Below are 25,022 nucleotides of genomic sequence, written 5' to 3' on the forward strand. Positions count from 1 at the left end.
GGTTGCTCCAAGCCCCATCCAACTTGGCCTTGAACACTGCCAGGGATGGGGCAGCCACAGCTTCTCTGGGCACCCTGTTCTGTTTTCTATTTTTGTTGACACTTAGAAAATGCAGTTGGTAGAGTGTGGAACATGAGCATTTGTCAAATCTGTCAGTCTTTATTTCACATTTTGATGTTAATGTGAGATCCCTCCCTTTTTTTTTTTTTTTTAAATAAAATTATTACAGATACAAGAGGAAAAAATAGGCCATTGCTGATGCTGTTACAAAATTGCCTTTTTTTCCATCAAATTATTTTGAATCTTTACAGTGATTATCCTTGCCTTTAGCCAAGTAACCAGTGAGTAAGTGAGTTAGGTTTTCAATCTTCTTATGTCAAGCACAATTTGAGAATTTAAAATATGCTTTCATATACTTTCCATAAATTATTCTGTGAATATGTAAACTAAGAAGTTTTAGAGCTGGAGGTCATGTTTGTTAAGCTCATTTGCTTCTTATTAGGGCTGGAGTAGAAGTCCTGTTTAATGAATTGGAAATCCCTGAAGAAGAATTTTCCTTTGGTAGATCAAAGATATTCATCCGCAACCCAAGAACAGTAAGTGAAAAATGTCTTCTGCAAAGTCAAGCCATCTTTCATAAGAGTAGCCTGTTACAAACGGCATAATTCACTAGTTGGCTACTACAGATTTTTCTAGACACAGCACTTTGATACATTGCTGTGAAATTTATCACTAAAAAAAGGCACTTTTTAATGTTAGACCCATTAAAATTGAAGTGAATCAAGACTCTACAATAGTTGTCAGCCGAAATTTAATGTTACTTTTGTGGGCCAACTTGTGGCAGTGTATCTGATGCAAACTTTGTTGGCGTATCTGCCTATAGGTCTGGAGGTGAATAAACCAAAAGACGTCTGAAGGGGAACGTGAATAAAGGAGAGATTTCTCTTGCAATAATTGCACTTACTTTTTTTTTTTTTTTTTTGGTTTCTTCTCCCCTGATGTTTTTCTTCTAATGTCAACCAAAACCCTAAAAAAACCACCCAAACTCAGCTCTTCAAGCTAGAAGATCTGAGAAAGCAGCGGTTGGAGGATTTGGCTACTCTAATTGAGAAGATTTATAGAGGTTGGAAGTGCCGTACACGCTTCTTGTTAATGAAGAAAAGCCAGATTGTGATTGCTTCCTGGTACAGGAGATATGCAGTAAGATACAATCCTTACTAAATGGGGGGGTTCTTTTCATTGTTTAATACATCTTTTCATATAATCTTGATAGTATGCTTCATATGATGAAGCATTCACAACCTCCTTGGGCAACCTATTCCAGTGCCTCACCACCCTAACAGGAAAGAATTTCCTCCTTATATCCAATCTAAACTTCCCCTGTTTAAGTTTTAACCCATTACCCCTTGTCTTACCACTACAGTCCCTAATGAAGAGCCCACCCCCAGCATCCCTATATGCCCCCTTCAGATACTGGAAGGCTGCTATGAGGTCTCCACACAGCCTTCTCGTCTCCAGGCTGAACAGCCCCAACTTCCAAGGCCAGGTTGGACGAGGCCTTGGGTAATATGGTTTAGGGCGAGGTGTCCCTGCCCATGGCAGGGGGGTTGGAACTGGATGATCTTAAGGTCCTTTCCAACCCTAACTATTCTATGATTCTATAATTCTATGATATGTATGGGGAAGTGTTGGAAGAATTCAATTTTATGCTAATATTTAAGTACCAATAATGTGAATAAAGGTGATTTAGTTTCTGTAGGCCACTATTAAATGTTTACATTGTGCTTGTGCTTAAGTAAAAAGCTCACCAGAACTCCTTTAGCTTTGGGAGAGCAGGATTTTGTGGCCCATCTGGGAAGAGCCGTTCTCATTCAGGTAAAATGGTGGCACTTACGGTGCTTTCAGAACGTATGGTTAATAAGTAAAATGTATTCAGTAATATACATCTGCAATTGTGTGGAATTCAGTCATTCCTCAGGCTTTTTGTATTTTTGCCTTATTTGGAACCGTTGCATTTGAGGCTCAAGAATGCTGCTTGGGAGGATCTCAGGGACTTATTTTAATTATAGCTCATAAGCCTCGTAGTTCAGTATTGTTATTGATTCAGTTCTAAACTAGTTTCAGATCTGTTTGCACAGAATCCCTTGTACAGAACACTGGGTATTCTGTGTCATGAAGTGAACAGTATTGTTATGACTCTTTAATGTCTTTGTCAGTAAATAAGATTAATATGATAAAAAAGTTTTATCATTTTTAAGTTTTAAAACAGTTCTTAAAACATGTCAGATGCATTTTGTTACTGTGTGCATATCAGAAAGCTTGTTAAAATATATGATATGGAAAGAAAGCATTTTAAACTGCAAGTTGCAGAATTGACAATCGCTGTTTTTCATTTGGCAAGCACTTCTGTTTGTCACCTTGAAAGCTGTTAGTGTTTGGTTCAGTTATCTCGGATAATCAGAGAGAAGTATAGATCCTTTGGAAAAAGTATGAATAAATGTTGGGGTTTTCTGAACTTCTGTGGCAGAATGCACTATTTCTGCAAACAGCATTATTACAGAATTACATTGTGCCCATATGGCTTCATTATAATCTTATACAATCTTATGAACTAAAAGTGGATTTCCACAGCTAGATTGGTACAAATTTTAATACAAAGAAATGGACAAAGCCCCATGTGACCAAGTTCACATTGCTGTTGGTTTCTTAACTGTAGTCCTTTATTGGTTCATGGGTAGAGCATGGCAGCAGTTGTCTTTGAATACAGGAAGCAGTCATAGTGAGACCCTCAGTTACTTAGAGGTGACAATAGTGATATTTCTTCAGCCTCTTCAGGCAGATGTAGGGCACCATTCTCCTAACCCAACATGATTGCTAGGCACTGTGATTCATAAGGAGTCCCCTGCATGAACAAAGCTTTTTGACAACTCCTTGTGCTGGAGGCTTCTCTAAAGGATCTGCAGACACTTGCCTGTCTGTTGCATTGCAAGGAATGAAATGTCAGTCATGGCATGAATGTGGCCTAGAGGGGATTCTCTCTAGCTTGCTCGAAGGGCTGTTAACTGTAATTGAGTGAGCTGAGTGTCACACTAAAAGCCTTGTTGCAAAGTCTGTCAATTATTGTTCACTTAGTGTTATACTAACCGCTGGACTACTAGAAAACTGAGCTTTTTAGAAGGAAAATGTTCAGTTGTCCAGGAAATTTACTGTTCAAACTGGCATACTGGGATAATGTTCCATCATGTCATTCAGGAATCCATGGGTTTTCTTTTTTCTGGTTCCTAAGTCATCATCAGCATTTGGTATTATAAACAGATTGTGGGTGATAGGAACAGCACAGGTCTATGAAAAGATGGTAAAAGCTTAGCCAACAAACCAGAGCATTTATTTGTATGCAACTCTGTTGGTGAGAAAGGCAAATAAAGCTGTTACTGTTAGTATTTAATCCATGTCACTTTTGTGCTGCTGACCACGAATTTAGTGTTTCTGTAAATAGAGAGTGGCATTGTCCATGCAGCATTGTTGATGTGCTTTGTTTCCCCTCGAGTTGAACACAGAGTCTACGCTCTGATCTGCCTGGTCAAAAACTGTTGACTTTTTACATGTAGTGCTTGTGTCTTTAATTGTACTAGCAAGTGTTAGTAACGGAAGTCTTATTATGCAGTATTTTAAAATTGCAATATTCTGTTCTAAGCATCACGTATTTATTTCCAATACAGCAACAAAATAAGTATCAGAAGATAAAGAGTTCGGCTATTATAGTACAGTCCTACATCAGAGGATGGAAGGTGAGTTCCCTGTTACTGTGGCAAAGTCTGCATAGTGAGTAAGTAGCAGGTCAGAAAACCCATTCCAAATGCACTGAGCTTTCTGACTTCAATGCCTTTTGGCTGTTGAGCTGTGGCTGTGCCATAGCCATTGTTAAATACTTGTGTTTGCCACAGAAGTGGTGAATTTGGGACATCTGCATGCAGCCTGGGCTGTAAATCCCTGCAAACAGTGCAAGGGGAAGGCTGGGACTGCACTGAACTACTGTTGTTATCCTTGGAGCATCCTCTGAGAGGTGATTTGGAGAGAGATACACTCTTTACATGGGCTGGAGTGTGAATGGGTGCATCTGGTGTTCAGACCTAGGTACATGCTAACCAGGCACTGCGGCAGCTCCAGAGTGGAATGCTCAAGGACTCTGTCACTGGGCTTACAAAAACTGTAACATTGGACTGATTTGGTAGAAATAAGTTGTGGTTGGAGTTTATTTTACGGTTAACAGGCTTCTCAGAGAATGAACAAAATGAAAGCAGGCTTAAAATAAAGAGCTTGGGTCACCTGTGCAGTGTGTTAACTTGGCTTAAGTCTTCGATTCTCTGTGTGCTACATGGAGGGGTGAAAGTACTGTACTCAACTTGTGTTGAGCAAATACTTTATTGCTGTTTTCTTGTCCTCTGCCTCAATTTGCTACAACTTTGCTTCTTTGAGAGGTTTGTATTTCGTGAAGGTATAATCGCTCAGCTGTAGTAGGGACTTAAGGAGTGATGCTGTAATAAGAAGTAAAAACGAGGTTAACAGCTCACATGAAAGCAGCCGCAATGCTTAAAGCAACTACTGCTGTCCAGCTTCAGAAAAAAATGTCCCTGGGCTCCTCTGTTTCCTTATTAACCTTTCCCCACCCCACTAAATCTGGCTTTCTCCCCTAGGGAAGAAAAAACTGCCTTTAATTCTGGAGTCACTTCCCTTCCTGTCAGACAGGGAAGGAAGGGGCTGCAGTTACTAGCTATAGGTGTAAACAACCCTTTCCTGCCCAGAAGGTTTTAAAGTTGGCCAGCAATAAGCTAGTGTAATTTGATTTTACTGTTTTCTTGATTTTTACTTTATTATTTTGTTTAAATGAGTTAAAAATACCCTTTCAGTCCAACTATTGACCTACTGTCTTTTCCCATGAGTGTTACTTGAAGAAAACCGGGTAAAAGCATCATCTCATCTAGAGTTATGGTTTTCTGTTTGCTATTGGAGAACATGGAGAACATGCGGTAGCACTGCCATGGATAAAAGCCTGGTATGGCAGCAGCCTTTAGTGTGACCTAAAGCTAGGCAATTTACTTGTGATTTATTCTTACTGCAGTCTAAATGGATAAGACATCTACTGTGTGGAAGAAAAGCATTGTTGCTGTTGTAGAGACAGGCATACAGATATCTCAGATGATGCAGCAAATCTGGGAGAAATCTAAACATTGAGCTAAGGTCCCTTGAACTGCCACTCCCAAACTCTCCCTTGTGAACAGAATCCTCTCTGGAACAGTGAATGTTAGGCTGCGTAGCATTTATGAATCTATTTGCTTGGGGATTTGGAGGTGGTGTTTTTTGTCTTTGCCTAAATTTCCAGGTTGTAGTGCCTTAGTTTAAAATCATTATTTTTTTTTAATAAAATAACATTTTCAATTGCTTACAGGCTCGGAAACTTCTCCGGGAACTTAAGCATCGGAAGCGTTGTAATGAGGCTGCCACAATAATTGCTGCTTATTGGCATGGTACCCAGGTAAGAAAATGGCAACAAATGGTGCATTTAATTGTCTCTAGGTAGATAGAATGAAGAAGGCTCTTCAGGATAAAGTTATCTGGGAGTATTTTCAGTGGCTTAAACTGCTGATTTTTTACTTCTGCTTCTCTTTGTGCTCCTAACATGTTCTAGCTGGTGCAGTCTGGGAAGCTGGGACATGCTTTAATATTTGCTGGTTTTAATGACTGGTTTCTTTCTCTCTTTCTTGCACCATTGGGAACTTGCAGTAACCTTTTCTTTCCTAAGCTTTTCTATATCCCATTTTCAAATGCATCACAGGCGCGAAGGGAACTGAGACGACTGAAGGAGGAGGCTAGAAATAAACATGCTATTGCTGTTATTTGGGCTTACTGGCTTGGATATAAGGTATTTCATGCACATATCACATGCCCCTCTCCATTACCCAACAATAGAAACATTTAATCAGTAGTAGATGGTGAGAATTAATGACTAATACAGTTGACTTGAATAGAGCATGATCATTGATTCCGCTCATTTCCATCCATGCCACACTTAATAACTCTGACAACATTCTGTATGTCAGTTTTTTGTAGAGTAGGGAATTCTTTGCATGGCAACCAGGTAGTGATTTGCACTAACAAGCCATAAAACTAGATTAAAAATTACTAGATTAAATTATCCTCAAATTAGGAAATGCATTTAACTACATGTAAATATGCAAAGCATGGTTTGGGGGAGGGAGGAGAAGGCTGTGTTTTTTGATGTGTTCCCCCTGCCCTTAACAAGTGCTTTCAGTGACACTGTATTAGTGGTCCAATGGAGATTTTCACCCTGTTGTATATTCTGCGCCCTGGGTGACTTCATTTACAAGTTCAAACCAATACTATTAAGTTCTGCTAAATTTTAGGTCTAATTGGTTTGATTCTCTGGTTGCGATTTGAACCAGTGTGAAAATTTCACTCAGTACAACTGAAGCGCGGTTTTGCGACCTGATCTTTTAGCAGAAAATTATGTTAGTTTGCAATTCTAAACTTACAGTCCTAGAAAAATCCCAGGAATTCCAGCATCAGCTGTTTGTTTTCAGAAGCAAAGTCCCACTGAAAGATTCTTGCTAATCCCCAGCCTGCAGTTGTGGGTTATGTGAACATTTGAAATGCTGTTCACTAGCCATCAAAATTTTAATGGTTTCAATTAATAAATTCATAATTTAGTTGAAAACTATAATCAGGAAACACATGAAGCTTAAATCATTTTCCAGGTATTGTTTAGGTTGGAGGGGAGGTGTGTGCGTGTGGGGGGGTTGTGGTCAGGACACCTTGCCAGTTAGATGGAGAAATGTGCTCAAGTTACATCTGGAGTATAATGCTGAGTTCACCCTTTGTTATTTTGATATAAATCTAATAGATTTCTAATGAAATGGCAGCCCTGGGAATCCAAACAAATGAACAGAATTTCCCTCATACCAGAAAGACTTTGAAACTCTTCAGTTCTAGCTGATGTAATTATGTGCCTACAGACAGGCTGTTTCCACTGTGTTTGTTTAAATGCAGTACACTAATAATTTATGTTACTTTAACCAGAGTTCCTTTCACCAAAAAGCATTTGCTTAGTGCTGCAGAAGTGATACTTACTTTCACAGGTTTAAGGTTTTCTTTAGAATCAAAAAGGGCACATCCAGGAAGTGGATGAAATAGTGTTAACTGTGTTAAAGCTTCTCATTTAAATATTTAGTAGATCTGGATAATTTTAAACATGCTTTAGTAGCTATTTTTATCAACTGGCTCACATTAAATATTGCTTCCTTATCCCTTAAATATTCCTTAAATAATTACATTGAATTAAGATTAGAAAAATAATTACTGTGCCTGATAAGAGATAAAACTTCCTCTTGGTGTGATGTTTTCTCTTTTCCCAGAGGAATATTTAAAACAACCATTTCTAAAAGTTTTCATCAGCGATTGCTTGATTTACTGAAAAATGAATAAATAAACAAACAAATACAACCAACCAAACAAGCAAAAAAGCTGTGAACCTCAAGTCCTCAGTTTCCTTCCTTTTCACAGACAGGCAAACACTTAGCTTGGCAGAGTCCTTGTTTTTACAGTACTGTATAGCAGGAGCTTTTGTTCCAAGCAGATGAGTGAAAATATGTTCTTTGATATGATATTCTTTGGCCTACACCTAATGCCAATTAACCTTCCTAGCTACATCAGAGAAAGGTAACTGGCACAGGCTGGAACTGCTGTTGCACAAGTCTGTCTGACAACACAGAACTTGACAAGTGCAAATACGTGGCTAGAGCTGCTCTGACTGATCCTCTAATACTGGAACTCTTTGGTTTAATTGACTTTTATGATCAGATAACTGAATAACAAATATACTGGTGTCTCCTAAAATGTGAGATTCTGTTAAGTTGTCCACACATGCCTTTGTGTTTAGAATACTTTGCAAACTGGTTTCCTAAAATGGGAATGATTAATAAAATGTAGGTAGGTGCCTATCTCTTTGTACATGCAGAAGGCACTAGGTTCGGGGAAGTTTACCCTTTCATTCCATAAAGACAGACATAATTTACCAGGCTGGAGACACTTTTTTTTTAACCATAAAAATCAAAATAAAAAGTAGCCTCCAGAATAAAAACCTTCAATAGAGCACTGGTAATTCATCATTACATACATAGTTTCAGAGTTGATTCTTTTCTGCCCAGGCACTTGCCAATGGAAGTTACCAGATAGGAAGATTTTAGTAAGCACTGATTCTTGTACACATCATTTTGATCATGCAACTGCAGGCAAAGGTCTCCATTAGAATCAAGTTATAGCTACTTGCCACTGATTGCGAGGTGTGCATGGAAGAGAAGATGGAAACACTGATAGCAAATAATGGGGCTGACAAAGTTCTTATCTATACATGCCACTTGAGCAGTAATGGAGGCTTTGACCTCCAGTGTGGCTTCACACCAATTCACACTGACACATTGGGTTTTAAAGGTTAAACGCTGTTCTTCCATCTTTCCATATCTTGATTGTAAGTTGGCTGTTCTATTTGGGAGAAGCCTTTTCCTGGTGGTTGTGCTGTCTGCATCGGGCTGTCTCTTTTGTTCACTATCTAAACCTTTTAGGCTCGAAGGGAATTGAAACGCTTGAAGGAGGAGGCTAGGCGTAAGCATGCTGTTGCAGTCATTTGGGCTTACTGGCTTGGACTGAAGGTACTTTCTCAAACACTCCCATCTGTCAACTTGAACTCAATAAGCGTGGCACCTTACTAACACTTAATAAACAAGCAGTTATGTGGGCTCACTTGTAGAGGTGGTTTTTACACAGAATGGCATTGTTTAATTTTGTCATGGACTGTTCCAAAAATACATAAGCTGAAAATGCCTCATTTACAGCAGTATGTGGGCATCTGATTTTTAGAATCAGGAATTTAATTTAGAATCAGGAATTTCAGCTTTCAAGTGAAAGACAAATGGCATTAAAGGGACTCTGTCATGGTTGTTGACTTATAAACCTGACCTACGTTGGCAAAGATCCTATGAGGAAAGATTACAAGGATGTATTTTCTTATTGTGACCTCTGCTTGTTTGAATGGGAAGTAAGGTGGAGCTGTGACTCTCACTGCTGCTCATGTTAGACCCCTGACCCCAGTGTCGAGGGCATGGTGTAAAGCAATTGATAATGTCCTGTTGCTTTCATCACTGTTTTTAGGGCATGGCATTGCATGCAGTTACCTATGGCTTGTGGCAGCCATGAATTCCCAGAAAAACTGAGATGTACAAGAGTCTTTTGGTTTTTATCCCTTGCTTTCAAGGGCTGGTTGGCAAAAGAAAACACGTTTGTAATCTGGAAAAGTGTAGTTCTGGTCTGTAAATAGACTATGAAAATGGCATCTTGAGATGTTTCAGGTCTGCGCCCAGATGATTTACATCATACAGTTTTCAAACATAGTTTGACAGATGTAGTCTTGAAAAACTGTGGAAATCTAAATCAGTCTTGCTTGGATGGGTGTCACTTTTGCTAATTAGGGATATTGTAGACTTCAGGAATATAAAAGGGAATAATTAATTTGATAATGCAAAGTCCAGCTCTTATATTCTCATACTTACTCTAACGATGCTGGAGTGGGGAAAATAATTACAAAACAATTCTGTATATGTATGTAATATATATAAAAAACATCCATTACAATACATACATGGAAGCCAGAGCTGGAAATACAAAGGAACCATTTTAAGAAGTCATTCTGCAGATCAGAATCGCACTGTGGGTACTTCTGCCAAAGTGGGTCTGGTTTTATGACTCTAAAACAAGAGTATGTCCCTGCTGAGAACTCAGAGGCTGTTTCATATCAAACAGCAGCATGTAAATGAAAACCGATGAATCCAAAACCTTTAACGCACATTACAGCAGAAATATGTTTTTGCCTGTCTGTGGTGTGGTTTTTCAATGTATTTTTTAATAGTGTAAGCAGCATTACCATCTCACCTAAAATACACAGATTTTTCTGAATGAGAACATAGTCTGTAATTACAATATATCACTGTTGCCAGAGGCATTTCTTATTTGATGGCAAAGTATTTTCAACCATAACATATGGAACCAAAGATTTGAAGTTGATTCAAGTGATCAGGATTAAACTGTTAATTCTTGAGGGTTGGGGTTTTTTTTATGGTATGATAAGTTTATTTTAATAGCACTTGTGGTACTTTCCAGATTTAGGCTTTTCTGGAACGGCTTGCATTTTTCAGTGCTTGCTTTGCAGCTTCCCTGCAGCGCCAATAGGACATGTGGGTATAGGTTAGTCCCTTTGTTCCAAACTAATTTGCACACGTTGCAGCTCATGGGGAATAATATAAAGTAACATCATTAAAGAGAGTCTATGAGAACACGGTGAGATTTGGGATGATTGTGGTTGGAGTGGCTTTAAGTGTGTTAATTTCCATCCCTGAATAAGTAGTAAAGGATGTACACTACTTATAGAGCACTAAACCTTACACAAAATCAGTGAATAAGAACTCTAATAATTTTTTCTCACAGAGTGAGGAGGAAAAAATTATGTGCTGTATTTGCATAGAATGATGACAGCTGAATGCTGCCAGTCGTGTTGGTGCATTTTAATGTGTAATTTTTTTTTAATGTGTAATGTGTAACTATTTATCGGGGGGGGGGGGGGGTGTTAAACCCAGAACGGTGACAGATTCTTGCTTCCAAAATGCTGGCTTATCTTAAAATGCATGACACTCAGTATGGGGCAGAAGGTGTGCCAGGGTAAGCCAAGCAAATTTTTTCTTACAGGTTGATGTGGGTTTTTCTTCTATGGGTTTTCCTTAATTTTCTGGTTGCAGTGAACTCGGCAGCACACAGCGAATAGCTAAAACCACTGAATTTGCTATGGGGCAAATGAAGTAAAACTACGATGTTTTCCCTGGTTTTTCTCTAAACCTGTAACAGGTGTGTTGCTGCTGTGCCAAAGTTTGGGGAAAGCTGGGGGATGTTTCAGCTAACTTTATGTGAGCTTGGGCTCCACATAAAACTGCTCAGATTGCACTTTCTGCAGGGAGGAATATAGGTACTCTGCTAAATAGCATTCTTAGGAATATGAAGGGCAAAACAAGTGTTCTGAAACTTGGATTTACCAGCATGTATTAAAAATGGGTGTCACCCTCAAAATGGTTCTCAGCGATTCCTTGTTCTAAGTAAATTTCAGTAGTAAATATCAAGCTTGCTGATATCAAGCAACATTTGTGTTGATTCTTTGCTCTTACCTGGCACCAAAATCTTATTTTCCTTTTGAAACAAAGACTGCTTGTGTGAAAAGAGATTTTTCATGCATAAGTCTGCTCTGGAAAAAAAGAACAAACCCCACCCTTTTCTATTATAGGAACTCTCTATTAAGAATCTCAAAGGAGAAAAATCAGAAATATTTAACCAATTATGCAATTAACATCACCTCAGTGTCACTTTAGACACAATAAAATATCTAGCACTGATGATATCTCACTTTATCCAATCCAACTTTATGCAAAAGCCTATGAAAATAATTCATGCTGTGAATTCAAGAATATTTTAATAGGTTACCTTTTCAGAGGAAAGCATTCCACATTGTCTGTTGAATTTGCAAATGACTGTGCTCAGCCGAGGTGACTTTCTGACCACTCAGTCCATGGTCTGGTTCATATATTTTATGTGTACCCAGTTACTGTTCCTATTTCAGGGAACACTTTGCATGTTCATGTGCCTTTTTAGTATTTTCTGCGATAGAACTTTATAGTACAGTGCCTGTACAAACAAATTCATGTGTTATATTCACTTTAAGGGTTTAATTTTTTAGGTCCGTAGAGAGTACAGGAAATTCTTCAGAGCCAATGCTGGAAGAAAAATCTATGAATTTACCCTTCAGAGACTTGTATGTATATATCCCCATGAAGCACATTGCATTTTCTGTGTTTTGAAGTTTTTGTTTGCTAGCAAAAGTAACAGCTGTGTTATGGCCTTAATAGTCTTTGTAAGGAAATGCCTAAGCTAAGCATATGGAAAATTGACAAATAGCTGTTGTAAGGAAAGGATAGTGGTAGTGTTTTGAAGGTACGGGAATGGTACTAACTAAGCATTTGCCACACTTCGATACCTAAATCTGCAGTTCTCAATATACCTGACATCTTAGATCTATATCCAGGTTTATGAAAGCTGAGAGTTGCAGTTTGGTGGCTGTGCTTTTAATCACAGAGCATCTGCTTTTCCTTGCTTATATCAGTAACTCTGGTATTTGAATATTATTAAAACATCTTGCTTTAATTTTGTCACAGATGCAAAAATACTTCCTGGAAATGAAGAATAAGATGCCTTCTTTATCACCGATAGATAGGAACTGGCCAGCAAGACCTTACCTTTTCTTGGATTCAACTCACAAGGAGCTAAAGAGGATTTTCCATTTGTGGAGGGTAGGATACATCCTGATCCAGTCTATGCAGAACTTCATCATGATTTTCAATAGTTTTGTTCATGAAGGGCCTATTTTTAGGATGTATTTCTTCCCGTTCCAGCCAGGATGATTTTATTTCTTTGGAAGATGTATGGATTTTGATCATTATCTTTGGCCTGCAAGGGCTATAACTATCCTGCTTACTGCTTTCTGGGGCTGAGGAGGGAGGGTTGCTTCCTGCCATCAGCTTTTAATATAAAACAGTATGCCCATTGCCTGTTAATTGGTAGCTTATAATGCTTGTGTCCATGGGCAGGACTGGGACTAGCTCTTAGACCAGCACTTGAAGTACTGGGTGGAATTTTTTTACTGAAGAACTGTTGTTAGCTGAGGTTTGATTTGGATCTTTAGATAGAGAGAACAGTGAGAATCTGTGGAAGTGCCGATGATTCGTTTTACTGGTCTTGTGGGCTGTGTTTTCTGTGAATTGTCAAAGAACAGCTTTTCTTCCTGAGCCTGCAAAATTCATTCTCTCAGCTGTGTTTTGTTCTTTCTTACATAAACTTCCACAATGGTGGAACTATATATATATATATGTTTCTGAGAACCTTTTTAGCACAGTCTTCGAGTGACTGGTATCTGATATATTAAGCTTGTGTTCAAACTCAACATGCTTAAATTGAGATGGTTTAGACACTGGTTTTGGTGTAACTATCTAGAATGGGTGAGGAGAAAACTACCTCTGTTGCCTCTTACTGTGCTACAGTGGCATGCAGGATGGAGCTGAGTCACTTCAGAACTATACAAGGAATGTGCATCTTGAGCAATAAGCAAACATGAGTCTGTGGTGCTGCTGCTTCAGATCAGATTGGGAAAGATAATTTTGGGGTTTGTTTAATATATTGTGTTTTGTAGTGTAAAAAGTACAGAGACCAATTCACAGATCAGCAGAAGCTTATATATGAAGAAAAACTGGAAGCAAGTGAACTTTTCAAGGACAAGAAGGCTTTATATCCAGCCAGGTAATGACTTATTCTGCTGCTTCTAGTGTGCAATAAAGTCAATATCCATACATAGATTTAGGAAACCAAGCAAGATTTTGCTTTTTATCTTAAGCAGGAAAGTGCATTTTCCTTGTTTGATGATGTCCCTCCATCATTTCACTTTACAATCCTGCAAATTGGCCTCAGTTTGCTTCTAACACAGATGTTGTTGCAGCCCACTAATCCTGTGATACTGAGCACTTCTGTCCAGAAGCCATGATGTTCTGTTGTTCTAACCCTCCGTGACCTCTTCACATTGTAAAAGCTTGGAGAACTTACAGAAGGGAATAACTCTCACCCTTTCCCCTAGTTTCCATCATGCTGGTTCCTGCAACCAATAAATGCAGAGTGAATTGGAAGGCTGTAAGTGACCATGTCACTCCCAGATGAGGTGTGCCAGGGATTCTCTTAGTTCAGACTCAGTACATTCACCATAATGCTCTAATGTGAAGACTAGGTAATTTAAGAGTTAGATCATCGGTATGTATCTATTTAAAAGGATAATTAAAAATAGATATTTAAAGTGCTTAAAAATTTAAAGGGGGCTTTTTAAAAATGTGCAATCTTTGCAAATAAGTTTTTTGGTTTCTCTGGTTACTGAGTTCTTAAAAACTGATAAATTCTTGTCATTGCAGTCTGCAGAGCTAGCATTACTCAAAGAGCAATAATATCTGATGTTGCATAAGGAATGTACCTCTTTTGCATCAATAAAACTGACAAATATAGGAACACAGGAACTGTGTTTTTCTTAAACAAAGGTCTTGTCCATCTCAGGAGAATTTTGTTTCAGAAGCCATAGTTTGAGCTGAGCAGGAACAAGGCATTGTAAAGTGAGACACAAGGTTCAGTAGAGGGAGGATCAGGAATCTGCATGCATTGATGAGAGCAGTTCCATGCATGGACAAGCTCTGCTTAGTTGTGTGTCTGTAATTTATTGGTTTTGGTTTGTGTAACTGAGACATTTCCTTTTTTTCTCTTATGGGCTCAGTGTATGTTTCCCTTTCTTCCTTTCAGTAGATAACTTATTTAATGGCTGTATATGTTAGCTTGTGGTTTGCTCCTTATTTCCTTTGGGATGTCTTTTTATGCTGCTGAAAAAAAGAGAAAGATGCTGCCTTTGGACTTTTCTAGGAGCAAGGTGGTTTTTTTTGCTTTGGGTCAGTGTAGATCTGATCAACACAGAGCTCCTTGGGAAGGAAGGAATTTTATTTATATAACTGGTTTGGTACCTTTTACACCAAGATCAAACAGTGAAATATTATAAAACAAAACATATATCTGAGATCACTTTATCCAAGACATTCTGAAGTGGTATACATGATAGTAACTGTTGATTCATTTGAGTTTTAGCTTGTGATTCATCACAGTTTGATTAGGGACAAAGTCTACGGGGAATCTACTGGTTTGGTGGCTATGGTTTCATAATGCTAATGAATAAAACCAAAAAGCCCCTAAAGCTCCAGTGTGGTAGAAAGTTAAAATGCTTTCCCCACCCTGCACTAATTTAGAAACATTTCCATCTCTTTTTGCCTTTTATTCAGAGCTGATTAGCTCTTGTTGGAGCTTTTTATCAGCCTAAGGGTAGAGGAAATTAGTATATAAAGTTTCTGAGTAGTTAGTATGATAATGATTCGTTGGATGGGGATAATTTTTGTGTATAATATAATTATTTAAGAACAGAAAGGGACTTTTTATGAGTACTAAAATACCAGTAGCATTCGTTTTCTCTCCCATCTTGCTGCGTACCAGACACGCAATTACAAAGGTAGTGCTATTACACATAATATATTGGTTCCTCTTGGGCTCCGGTTGTGGATTTTTTTGATTAAATTACAGTATGGAGTAATTTTGATTAAATTACAGTCAAAGCACTTTGCATTTAGTCCTTTGATTGTAATTTAATCAAAGTGATTAGTTAAAGTGACTTCCAAACAAAGCAAGCAGCAACTGCAGTCAGCAGGTCTCAAATGATAGCAAAGCTGTTACTGAATAACCCTGAGGTGGATAAAGGTGAGGTGATTTGCAGGTGCAGCAAGTCTTGATGAAGAGCTGATACACATTTAACAAACAGATCTTGAAGGCAAGTTCTTGTCTATCACTCTGAAGTATTGAGAAAGGGCAAAGGTGTCAGTCCTACTATTCCCTGTTTTCACAGAGACAGTTACTGTGCGTTTTTAAAACAAAATGGATTGCATATGCAAGGATGTACTTGTGTCTTACACCTGTAGCAGTCTGGCCCATTTGATTGGAAAATGTTTCCAAAGCAAAGGCAAAAAAGGAAAAAATCCTATTACTGTCTCTGGTGATAAATTTCTCTTTATTCACTATCACTGTGCTGTAAATATATGCAGGATTCTGTGTCCAATACACATACTGTTTCTAGCCCTCCACCTCCTCCTTTCACTTGTCCCCTGGGATAACGTGCTGGGAGATATATCCACACTGCTCGGTAGCAATTCCCAAGTTATTTTCAGCTGATGTAGGATGGCTGAATGGCACAAATTAATGCCAACACCACCTCACTGAGTAAGCAGTGGTACTGAGCTAGAGAGTCTTGGGGCTGAGCAGGGCACTGCAGTTCTCGGCTTCTCAGCAGGATGGAGGACAATTACACTGCAAAAATGAACACCATGTTAAAAGCTCTCTTTGCATTCAGTTATGTATTCTCCTAATTACTCTGTTAGACAGTAGCAAATTATTTTGCACTGCTGTTGTTTAAAACAGGTAGAAATTGTGAGTAAAAGTTTTGGGGCTGTTCACAGTATTCATTTGCTAAAACTGATGCAGCTAATTACTTTCCCTGGCAGAGAGTGTATCACAGCTTAAGTGAGCTTCCAACAGTATAGAGTCATGGAAAATGGTATTTGGTGTATCTCCTGGCTCCATGAAGCCTGAAGCAGAGCATGATGGTTTAATAAGGTTTGCTTCTTCCCTGAGATTCATATTTAACTCATGTTTCCTATGTCTTTTTTTGTTGGGCAGTGTCGGGCAGCCATTCCAAGGAGCTTACTTGGAAATCAGCAAGAACCCCAAGTACAAAAAACTTAAAGATGCTGTGGATGAAAAGATCATCATTGCAGAAGTTGTGAATAAGATCAATAGAGCTAATGGGAAGGTAATAAAATTGAACTGTTTTATGCAGAAGAACAGATCATTTTTGTTATAAATGAACTAAGATGGAGACTTTGTTTCTGTCTTGTAATAGCCTGAGGATTTTTTTTTTAATGCCTTTTTCTAAGGGCAAGAGTGGTAATGTTGGATTTAGGTTTTAAATTTATGTAAATATTACTAAAATCTTGTTTGGGTTTGTAGTTTTCAGTGACTTTTCCAAACAGAAAAGGCATCTCCTCAACTGGAAACAGACTGGACCAATTCACAGACCTAGCTCTTCTATTTACCAATTGAAGAAAATAAATATTTGGAGAATATTGTTCTTGTTCAAGTATTTAGAAAATGTAACTTTTCAAAGTTCACACTGTCATTCAAGCTCCTGATTATCACATTTTGTTAGGTTTCAAACTTGTAAGTGGCATAATCTGCCAGCTTTGCCTGTCTTCTGATTTATAATTTTAGAATGAAGAGGCAAGTTTCTTGTATCATTTGAATAAAGCTGTTAAATATGCTGGGTACTGGTTTATTTTGCCAACAAAGAACTTGTTTTGCATTTAAATTACGCTTATTAAAGCTGGAAGTATTATCCTCCTTGAGTAAATGTAATTGTTTTCCCCATATCTGTCTAAATATTAGAAGTAGTAGATCTCAACTTCTCAGATGTAGATGTCATATGCTTTTGTAGGAGTGAAATTAGGTTGTCTGTTGTTGATTCCAAGTTAATTTTCCGGTTTAGAAGAAACTAATTAAGTGAAGACAGTATCTTTCCTATACTTGCATAGGCTACAGCATTCAAGATTAAAAAATAATAACAGTAGTAATGAGCTATGGTTCTGTGTGTTTAAGACAGCTAATTTTTAGTATAAACAATTAATATTTTATTATTTAAAATTTTATAGGAGAAAAGGCCATGTTCTCTTTTCTCTTTCTTATACTTTCTAAGATAAATTTAAGAACTCACATTCATGCTTTATGAATATTTGCTGTTTGAAAATACGAATGATTATCCTCCTAAAGAATAATTCCAATAGATAAAAGGATGAGAACATAACATTGAAAATACCTACATCATTTGTGTTCTGCAGCAGAATTTTGGTGAATAACAGTAAATAGTGAGGCTTAGTCCTGAATTATCTATCACTGAAAAGGTGCAATTGGTTTCCTGGTGATAGACAGAGCATGAGAAATGAGGTTATCCTTTTTTTTTTTACATATTTACATAGTTTCCAAGTTTCAGTTTCTGAATTCTATAAGTTAGAAATTAAAGGACCTCTTTATAGCTAAGTATAGGTGCCAAAATGAGCTAAGCTTCTCAGTCTATAATTAGACACATAAGTAAATTGGACCCAATTTTAACTGATCTGCAGCTTTTACTGAACATCAGATGTTCATATGTATTAATGGGGTCCAAGCTTATTAACACTGTGAACTGCTTATAGTCTTAGTAGCTGCTCAATAAGGACTCGTTCTCTCTCTGTGTACGTAATGGTTGGCATTTTTGTGTTTTCACAGGCTACATCCAGAATTTTCTTATTAACCAAAAATAATGTTCTTCTTGCGGATCAAAAATCTGGGAATATCAAGTCAGAGGTTCCACTGGGAGATGTTACCAAGGTGTCCATGAGCTCCCAAAATGATGGCTTCTTTGCCGTGCACCTCAAGGAGGTTGGTTACAACTTTATAATACGATCATATGACTGGTTTACATGCAGTGGTGTAAAATATATTTATCAACTGCCTTGTATTGTTAAATTTTGGTGGTCAGCCTGTAGGCTTAGAAATTTATTGAATTTCGGCACATCTGCAAAAGCTTTGATATAAAACTACTGAAGCCAAATGAGAACAGTTACTACATTATGAACGATCATTTACTTGTGAAAATCAGACTTCATATTTCACTGTAGCCTCTTCAGGACTGGAGTTTTCCATTGGTAATACAGGCCTTTAATCTGGCTCAGATTCTTTGTGGCGGTGCTTTCCTTTTTAGCTGCTCATATAATTCTTCCTGACACATTGGCAGAATATCTCTCTTTTCTTTATGGGATGCCAAGAAATCCATGTTATGGCAGAGCTAATTCAGTTACTCAGTTCTAAGGAACTTAGTTCAGTGCTATATTTGCTTCACTGCACTGTCAGCATTGCTGTGCTAAAGTCATTAAGCTGGCATTTGCATTGTAGCTTAAATGGATTTGAAGAATGTACGTATGAATACATATGTAATGTCTTTTCATACTGACTGCCTTCATCCTAATACTGGTATTGGTAATTGCTTTCTGTTCCTTTCTGAAAATACTTTGAGCATGCTGGGGCATAAGCAGAAGAAGGGTACAAGAACACTAAAGTTTTGTAGGACAAATGAAGGCGACCCTTCTTTAGGGTAAGAAGGGGTTTTTAACTTCCTCAACAGGTTAGTGGTTTATTTGAGAGTGACTTACATTTTGATCCTATACACTGCACTGCATCTCTCTTTGATTTACAAGGCAAGAGTCTGTTGCTTCATTGCAGTGTGGAGAGAATAGTCCTTGTAAAACCTCCTGGTTGGATGGCATTTAATGCTTTCCAGGTTCTAGATTTTGGTAGTTCTAACTACTTTCCTTTCTGTTTCAGGGTTCAGAAGCAGCTGGTAAAGGAGATTTCCTGCTAAGCAGTGATCACCTTATTGAAATGGCCACTAAACTTTACCGCACTACTCTCAGCCAAACCAAACAGAAGCTCAACATTGAGATATCTGATGAGTATGTTTCTTGTTTGCTTAAAAATACATTTGCAACATGCTAAAAAGTCAAGTATCTAATGTTAGACAAACAAAACACTGTCATGTAACTTACAGTTCTTTTCTCTTGACAGAATACATGTAAATAAGGATCCAGTTTTCAATGTGTATTCCTTTAAAGTCCTTAGAGAAAATGCGCTTTTAAGGTAGTTTTGAATAGGGCTGTGAAGCAGAGTGGCATTTGAGATAAGTGTTTTGTGTGACTGAAAATTTCTATGAGGTGTTCATTGATTAGAATGGACAATAGGTGCCAAGTTCTAGTGAAAGCAACATAAACAGAATGAAAAGCTCCTCCCCAGACACACAGAACAATGGTGGTAATGTAGGTCTATAAAGGTCTGCCTTATCTTTTGTGAAAGTGAAAATGGTATTCTTAAAATTCCTGCTATTGGTGTTTGAACCACCTATTGTTGTTTTGGGTTTTTGGCTGTTAAAGGCTTTGTTTGATAAAAAAGTTGCATCTCAAATTAGTATTTATTTCTGCTTGGTGCAGTTTCATATTCTGGCCTTAATAAAGATTGTACTTGCAGTGTTTATAGCTATGGAATAAAAATGCTTGTGCATGTGTGAACTCCTAAAGCCTGCTGAGTGGGAGTACCTCACTCAGTCCACAGTTTGTTGTGTGAAGTGCCCCCTGGTTTCAGCAGTGTTGGTCTGGTGGCTCTATTCATTATGAATAAAGAAGAAAATTTGGAACACTTTAACAATAGTGAAATAAAATTTCAGTAGGAAAAAAATTGAACCTTTTCTCTGGCTGCACCGCACTGCTTGCATTTAGAGTCATGATGGTGAGTACAGTCTGTACCTGTTCAGATCTGAGGTTTTATTTAAAGGCTAATTTTGCTCTTTCCTTGAAAAGGACATCTGCCATTTTCCTTTGTGCTGTCACCAGATGTGATTTAATTTGCTCAAGGGTGTGTGTTTTTAACATCTAAAAGAGCGTGGCTGTCTCCAGGAAGTTTCTAGTTTAATGATGCCTACAAAGGAATAAACTACTAGAACAAAGTTTAAGCATGCACTGTGCTAGTCTAGACTGACTGCCTTAGGTCTGGAAAACAGTCTGCTTTCTGGGAGTCTTGCATTTGGGGATGTGGTTTCATCTCTTGTCTGGCAGATTAAAAACATTCAAGTGTGTGTTGCTGTTGAGTTTATCCAGACTATAGTTCTATCTGTTACTGGTGAAGCAGTACTCTTTTTCTCTCTACTGGAGTTTAGATACAAGCACAACTAGGGATTGAGGAGAAAATGGCTTTATCTTGACAAATCTACACTAGTTTTTGGGAAGAGAGCTGATAGGACCAAAACTACTGTTCAATAAGAGTATGTCTAGTAAGAGGCATACCGTTTACGTATATAATGCTGGAACAATGGGTCTAGGAAAACACAGCACTGGTGACAAGAGATGCTGGCTGTAAGACCTACTTACGTTTTCCGGATGCTTGCATGGGTGCGAACAAGTTAATCTTTGAGTGTCTGAGCTGTGCAGCAGGAAAGCAGGACCGAAGGGCAGCTCAGCACAGCAGAGGCCACTTCCTCCCCCGAGCTCTGCCATCAGCTTGATTTGTGGTTTCCGGCTACAGTACACATTCTTTGAAGTTTTTGGCCTCTGCTGGAGGACTTTTTAAGGATGCTAAAAGGGAAAATCTGCTGTGTTACAAAGGACTTTTCAGGTCAGCAACTGCTGCATGTGAGCTGCTGCTGCATGTGCTTTTAATCTCTCTATCCAGATCAGTGAGTGGTTTGAGACTTCACAGGGGGAGTTTAAACATTTTTTTAAGCCATTCTCCACATTCAATGAAATTTCTCTTCCAGTAAAAAAGTGAAGAGTCAAATCCAAATTAACTTATCCTAGACAGTAGGAAATACCTCAGTTTGGACATTGCTGGGAAGGAAGTGTATTTTCCCAGTTGCTGAGCAGGGGGCTGTAAATTAGAAATAGAAGAGCTGCTAAAATACCAGCTATGTAATAAATCAAGCACAAAACAGGAGGAGTGCTCCCAGTGTTACTATAGAAGTATTTAGCTTCTTTCTGTGAAAAAAGAAAAGTCCCCTTGGGTGGCGGTGAACCAGTTGGAAATAGTCTTTGCTGCATTTCTGGTACATTAGAAATTCTGTTTTAAACTGCCTTCTTTCCGAAGGAATAGCAAACTACCTGTTGTATAAGGTCGACAGTTATCGGCAGAAACCAGTAACTAAGGTATCTACCTAAAGGAGGTTCAAGCCATACCATAACACATAGCACTTTTATTCTCCAACTCTCATTTATTAATGCAGACCTGAAAATGACATCCTTGGAGCAATGCTCCAAACCAACAGGAAAAGACTTCTATTTATGAAGTTTTTTTCCACCTTTAATGAAAATGTATCTTATTCCTTCTCCTAGGTTCCTGGTCCAGTTCAGACAAGACAAAGTGTGTGTGAAGTTCATACAAGGCAGCCAGAAAAACGGCAACATCCCAACTTGCAAGCGAAAAAACAATCGGCTTCTTGAAGTGGCTGTCCCTTAACTGCAGCTGGTGGCTCTCCCTTTCACGGACTTGTTTCTTTGTAATAGTGCAATTTTAGTTTTACTGGTTTTATCCCTTTCTGGAGCTGTTGATGGCTAATAGCTTTAGGAAACCCTTGGCAAAACATTCGATCAATCGACTTTTAAATCCTTTTGTTCATACCAGAGTCTTAACCCTCAAAATGCAGATTTTTACCCAGTGAGGCATTTTTAGCAGCTGGAACATACCTGTCATACACAAATCATTCTCTTTGTTTAGCGGTCATATTTTAGTGCAGCATACCATAAACCTACATATTAATGCTAAATTAGTCGTACTCCTTAGTCTAGGGATCTGCTTAACAGGAACTATAAATAGATGGCCTTGATGCTTGGTGGCCATTTGTGCCCAGTGTCATAGAATCATAGAATGGTTAGAGTTCGAAAGGACCTTGAGATCATCTAGTTCCTATTGTGGTGGTGTGAAGGGCTCCTGGCTTGTCACTGCTGGGGAGACCAGCAGGATGGAGGCTGACGCACTAACTCCTGTAGTTAACACTAGGACCTATGTAACTCAACCTTTTAGTCAGTACAGCACAGGAACATCTAATTCTGCAAAACTGATTATACAAGCAGTTATATGCATAATTTTACCATAAAAATGCAAAATTTTGAAACAGGAATTTTAATCAGGTCAGGTATTTTTAATGACTTTATACAGTAGGAATCAGTAAAATTATAAAAGCTTGCTTCTTTCACAAAGGCTATACAGTTCAAGGCATCTTTTCTGTTCTGCTTTTTTCTTTTAAATTATCAGTTAAGATTAGAGCCTGAAAAATGCAATAGTATTCATAACACAAGTAAATGCTAGGTATTTAAACAGTTAGTTTAAAGCAAAAGGTTTGAGCCTTTCTTTTAGATATTGGCATGTACAATGTGCAATAAAACATACGTGACATTTTGTGAAAGAATTATTTATAATACATTTTTGTGTGCAAGAGAGGATTGGTGCAGGCTGCATAGACAGTGTAAGGGTTAAACTAGATTTGTGTTGTTAATTTGCAGTTTTTTAGGGTGTACACTACAGTTGTCAACTTGGGAAGAATACTCAGAATTAAAAAATCGTTAATTTGGGGGTCTGTATATAAATTGTTATGGTAACAAAACTGTTCTAATTCTGTGCTATTTGGTACTCCTACATTATAACCATATTTTTGTACTCCAAACTGTTTTATATAACTTGTGTGCCTGATGTAAATGTGTGCACAGAAAATACAATCAAGAGCTGCATTATAAACTTTCAGTGTAACTGAATGCACTTAATCTTTTATAAGCCAGAAGCATTAGTTGAAATCCTTAAGAGGAGAGATGCAGTTTTAGATAGAAATAACTACTCAAGTGAAGGGTTTATTGGATGTGACTGATTTGTTGATGGAAGAGCAATTGAGAAAGCATTGTATTTTTGCAGTCTGATATAGGACAGATTAAGACCCTGAGTATCTGATGTGAAGTGCTGGAAGTCCAACCATAAATAAAGGAAAGATAAAGAAAAGTTCAGAGTCTCATTACTCTCCTGGTGGTAAAGTGATGTAGTGCTCATGGCTCTGAAGGCTCCTCTGGGTAGTTCAGCATTAAACAGTGTCTCTCCGCACTAAAACGGCATTTACTGCTGTAGATGTTGTATAGTGCTAATGGTTATTGGGCGGAAAAAACAGCTGGGTTGGGTTATGCCATGTTTTGCTTTGGGATTAAAGTGCATATTTTTCTATGATTTGGATACAAAATAATTGTTTTTAACTGGTTGCTTTAATGTTGCTGTTGAAAGGCCATGTACATGACCTTCAAAGGTGGGAGTAAGCAAAAGATACATCTCCCTAACTATGACCAAAAGTTGCCTCTTCCTTGTGATCATAGTTTGAGCCCTTCTTTTACTAATTGAGTTGGCTTAATAGTTTAATAAAATTTAAATAATTTTACATGTAATTAGGGATGTTTATGAAGGAAATCTTGCTATCAATTTGTAATGCAAAATTAGGATACTTCAAAGTGATTACTCCATTGCCTTAAGAAGACAGCATGTAATAACATAGCGTTTGAAACTCCTAAATCCTGTATTAGAATCCCTGCTTGGTAAATGTTGGAAGGTTTGTAAAACTGTTCACTATCTTGAAAACCTTGCAGTAAGGACCACAAGGAGCAAATTTTAAAAATCAACACAAAAGTCAGGAAAAACATTTGAAGTCTGATATAATCCTGTAGTTGCTTGCAGGTAGGAAATGGGAGAGTTTAGAGTAAGTACATGTGGATATGCGGCCCATGAAATTAGGGTATTGCAGGATAATGTTAGGATACTTAACCCATCCCAGAGAGACCCAGCACACATTCCGTTCATGTTTTAGTCTTTGCAGCAAGACATGATAGCCATACCTGCAAAAGACTGGGAGAGGGGTAAATTCCTCACTTTGATTTCTGTTGTTTCTTTTCTTTTTCTGGACCTTTACAAGTTTTACCTTGCATATTAGCTGGCACTTTGTGGTGGTTATTATTTGACACTTAAATATTTCTCACTGTACAGAGCAAGTTTTGCTGGACATGAATTATTTAGATACGCTAGATGAGTCATGGTATCTTGATGTTTAGATTGAAGTATTTAGGATGTTGAAAATGAAAATGTGAGGTCACGTAGGTTTCTTTTCCTCTGTTTTCTTTTATAACTGTCTATTAAATAGTCTTGTAAGGAGCAGAATATTCCTCCTATGGTGCTAACCTTACACGTCCTTTTACTTGTGGATTTTAATCTGTCATCGGAAGGCTTGGCAAGGATCATTAAAGAAAATGAGATTTGTTGCATGAATCTTTCAAGAATCAAATAAAATTCTGTTCTAGACCTATACTTTCTCTATATCTGTATCTTCCTTACTGCCACCAAATCTAAAAAGAGCAGGTTGACTGGGTTTTAGGTTAAAGATGCACAACACGGGTGTGTGACTTGGGGAGAGAAGTTGTTTCTGGTTTTAAGAGGCAGCATGTCTTCCTCAGTGACTCACTGTAGCCTTTTGCAGTGCAGTTCTTCAAGGCAAGTCTTTTACTCAACAGTTTTCAACTTTTCTAACATCAGGATTTGGACTGATTCTCTAAGAACCATATTGAAAGCCAGATTAAACTGATTTTTCA

The 25,022-nt window shown here is 38.0% G+C and overlaps 1 protein-coding gene across 3 annotated transcripts in view; it reads left to right on the forward strand.

Annotated features, from left to right (window-relative positions):
• The window catches only part of MYO1B (myosin IB), a 115,430-nt gene extending 90,689 nt beyond the window's left edge, over positions 1-24,741 (forward strand). Inside the window, exons 19-31 of one of the 3 annotated variants that reach the window (XM_061376529.1) lie at positions 503-596; positions 1,051-1,200; positions 3,720-3,788; positions 5,447-5,533; positions 5,834-5,920; positions 8,637-8,723; positions 11,846-11,920; positions 12,321-12,455; positions 13,352-13,458; positions 16,462-16,594; positions 18,103-18,255; positions 19,198-19,325; positions 21,747-24,741. In XM_061376529.1, coding sequence (XP_061232513.1) covers positions 503-596; positions 1,051-1,200; positions 3,720-3,788; positions 5,447-5,533; positions 5,834-5,920; positions 8,637-8,723; positions 11,846-11,920; positions 12,321-12,455; positions 13,352-13,458; positions 16,462-16,594; positions 18,103-18,255; positions 19,198-19,325; positions 21,747-21,870 — 1,429 coding nt within the window. In that variant the 3' untranslated portion in view covers positions 21,871-24,741. The remainder of the gene's footprint in view (positions 1-502; positions 597-1,050; positions 1,201-3,719; positions 3,789-5,446; positions 5,534-5,833; positions 5,921-8,636; positions 8,724-11,845; positions 11,921-12,320; positions 12,456-13,351; positions 13,459-16,461; positions 16,595-18,102; positions 18,256-19,197; positions 19,326-21,746) is intronic. The other 2 variants (XM_061376538.1, XM_061376547.1) reach the window with 2 other exon arrangements.
• Positions 24,742-25,022: the final 281 nt, after the last annotated feature.

The sequence above is a fragment of the Neopsephotus bourkii genome, unplaced genomic scaffold (assembly GCF_033783945.1).
Source record: "Neopsephotus bourkii isolate Nb327-2 ecotype Australia unplaced genomic scaffold, CSIRO-AGI_Nbou_v1 NB_196, whole genome shotgun sequence".
In the NCBI taxonomy this organism is placed as follows: Eukaryota; Metazoa; Chordata; class Aves; order Psittaciformes; family Psittacidae; genus Neopsephotus; species Neopsephotus bourkii.